At 37.2% G+C, this 2,781-nt stretch overlaps 1 protein-coding gene across 1 annotated transcript; it reads left to right on the forward strand.

Annotated features, from left to right (window-relative positions):
* The first annotated feature begins 447 nt into the window (after positions 1-447).
* Positions 448-1,325, forward strand: LOC121965397 (arf-GAP domain and FG repeat-containing protein 1-like). Its single transcript, XM_042515544.1, has 2 exons — positions 448-809; positions 1,087-1,325. Exons 1-2 carry the CDS (start codon positions 643-645, stop codon positions 1,220-1,222), a joined length of 303 nt encoding a protein of 100 aa, XP_042371478.1. The 5' UTR covers positions 448-642; the 3' UTR covers positions 1,223-1,325.
* The last annotated feature ends 1,456 nt before the right edge of the window (positions 1,326-2,781 follow it).

The following is a 2,781-nucleotide window of genomic DNA, read 5'->3' on the forward strand; positions in this document are numbered from 1 at the left end:
GCAGTAATATTTATACAACAAAATCAGAATATAGTGAAAACATTGCACAATGACCACTTTTATTTTTATTTTTTTTACTAAATTAAAAACTATTGTTTAAGTAAGGTTTCGATTTTTTTCATGACTAGTGAAGTATTTTGACAGTGTGGTATTTCTACTTTTGCTTAAGTAAAGGATGTGAATACTTCTTCCACTATTGGTGACATTTTTCTTTTTATTCTCAGTGTGTTTTTCTTTCTTTTAATATCAGAACGATCTTAATCCATCACAGAAAACACCAGAACCTACCATGACCTAAAAACAGTTTGATGAGATAACCAGTGCTTATATTGGAACATTGTTTTTTAAAGAAACAGGCAACCCCAAAGTAAAACTCACTGGTACCTAAAGCGCCACCTGTTCTTAACTCTTATTCTGAAGGAAATCTGCAGTATTTCCGACGTGTGCGCGTCTCTGCGTGCGTGCATTTGACGCGCCTCTCTCCTCTGTGCAGCCCTGCGTTTGGGGTGAAGCCGCATAAAAAGCGTTTCCACAATGCGGGCGTGAAGTGCTCCATGGAGTAAATCCGGAGGGAGGAGGGTCACCGGCTTCACACCGAGCCCGTGCGCCAGGCACCGGAGGAAGGAACAAAAACAAAAAAACATGTCGAACCGAAAGCACCGGGACAACCAGGAGATCTGCGCCCGCAAGGTCCGCGAGCTGGCCCAGTCTGGAGTAAACAAACACTGCTTCGAGTGCAACCAGCCCGGGGTGACTTACACCGACATCACGGTGGGCAGCTTCGTCTGCACGTCGTGCTCCGGAATGCTGTGAGTGTGTGTTGGGGGGGAGCAAGAAACCTGCCGCGCCTCCTGGGTGCGTTTATAAATACTGACAGAGTCAAAAAAAAAAAAAAAGTACCAGGCCTGAGATTGCACCATGCACCACCCAGAGCCAGATTTACATTTTTTATTTTTCAGCGTTATCAGGGAGTGTTGCTGTGGTGCAAACAGCCGCGGTTGTGTTGTGCACAAATTAATTTACGCAGTGTCCACCTCTCTCTGTCTCTCTCTGTCTCTGTCTGTCCTCATGCGTGTCTTCCAACAGCTTCATAAACGACAGACCGCTAGTTGGTCATTTTCCAGCTCTGAGTTACGTTTCATTTCGTCATGGTGCAGGTTTGACACAACCCCCCTCCTCTCCCTCCCTCCTCTTCCTCTATCTCTCTCTCTGGCATATTTGACACGTGCTGCCAAAGCTCAACTACAAAAAAGACAGCAACTGAAATTAACCAACCACATAAATAACAACTATAGTCATTAGAATGAAAATAGGCGATTAAATGAGTAAACAAAATAAAATCATAAAATAATAATAAAGAGTGCTTCACATCAAAACACATAAAAGACGGAATAAAACCTGCATGTTAAAAAATTAAAAAAATCAAAGAAATGGATAAAAAATACACTTGATAACACTAGTAAAAGTTAGATAAAATAAGGATAAAAATCTTGAGCACAGAATAACATGAAATGGAAAATAAAATATAACCCACTGACATTATTAATAAGTAAGCATAAAAATAGAGTATATTAAAATCAAGGAAAATGTGACATCTTAAAGACGTGCAGCAGTACGCACATCTACGTACATATAACCTGTATAGTATATGTTTAACTATAAACGTGTTTTGCATGTGTGTATGCATTTAAGTTTGTTTAGGGTCAATACAGAAACAGCTAACAACAATATATTAATACAAAATCATAAATATCAATTGAAAAAAAAGGCAAAAACGTGTGTGTGCAGTTAGAGAGTGTGTGTTTGTGTGTGTGTTATAGATCTTCTGTGGGCTAAGTTTGTTTAGTCTCAATAAAGTAATAATTGACAATAATATGTTAATACAAAATCGTAGTTATTGATTTTTAAAAATAAAAGACACAAAGAAAAAAGGATATAAAGGCACAGTGTGAGCGGTGAGGAGATGAACTCCAGCTGTATGTTTTGTTATGTGTGGGTCTGTAGACTGTGTGTGTGTGTGTGTGTGTGTGTGTGTGTGTGTAAGTTTGTTGAGGGTCAATAAAGAAACAAGTATCAGAATCAGAAATACTTTATTAATCCCTGCGGGGAAATTGTGGTTCATTACAGTTGCTCTGATGCCAAACATAGAATATTATTACGGAAGTTTAAAAAAAAAAAAAGTAAAGTACCAGCACAAAGTATGTAAAAACAAATAAATATATAAAAAAGAGATAAAGTAATAAAAATAGATTTGAAAAAAATAGCATTAGTCTGTAAATATTTAAAATATTTAAAATATGTGCGTTCTGCTTCAATAAAATAACAATAATATATTAACCCTTAGGGACTATTTGGTGCATTTTATGCACTTTTCATTCTTTTTTTCATAATTTTGGCTGTGTTCATGCACATGGCATACATTCTTGCAAGACTGCGTATTTTTGTTTAATCTTTAAATTTCCTGCTCAGCTCCTACAATAAGTCTAAATACAATTTGGAAACTAAAAAGTTACATTCATGCTGTTAAGGTCAAAAAATGCACCACTGAAACCCATTCAAACCTTTTTACGATCCCACATCCATCAAAGCATAAAAACATGTACTGTATTATTTCTGGGTGTCATTTTGGGCTTTTGACTTGGAATTTGTCACTTTTACTATTTTCCACCTGATTTTTACCACATGTAAAATGGCATGTGGAGAAAATAAAGGCTATTTCCACCAGGTGACCTGTCACAGTCAGTGTTGCTGCAAATCACTGACAAATCTCAGGCTGTGATA

The sequence above is a fragment of the Plectropomus leopardus genome, unplaced genomic scaffold (genome assembly GCF_008729295.1).
Source record: "Plectropomus leopardus isolate mb unplaced genomic scaffold, YSFRI_Pleo_2.0 unplaced_scaffold19846, whole genome shotgun sequence".
NCBI classification, from domain to species: domain Eukaryota; kingdom Metazoa; phylum Chordata; class Actinopteri; order Perciformes; family Serranidae; genus Plectropomus; species Plectropomus leopardus.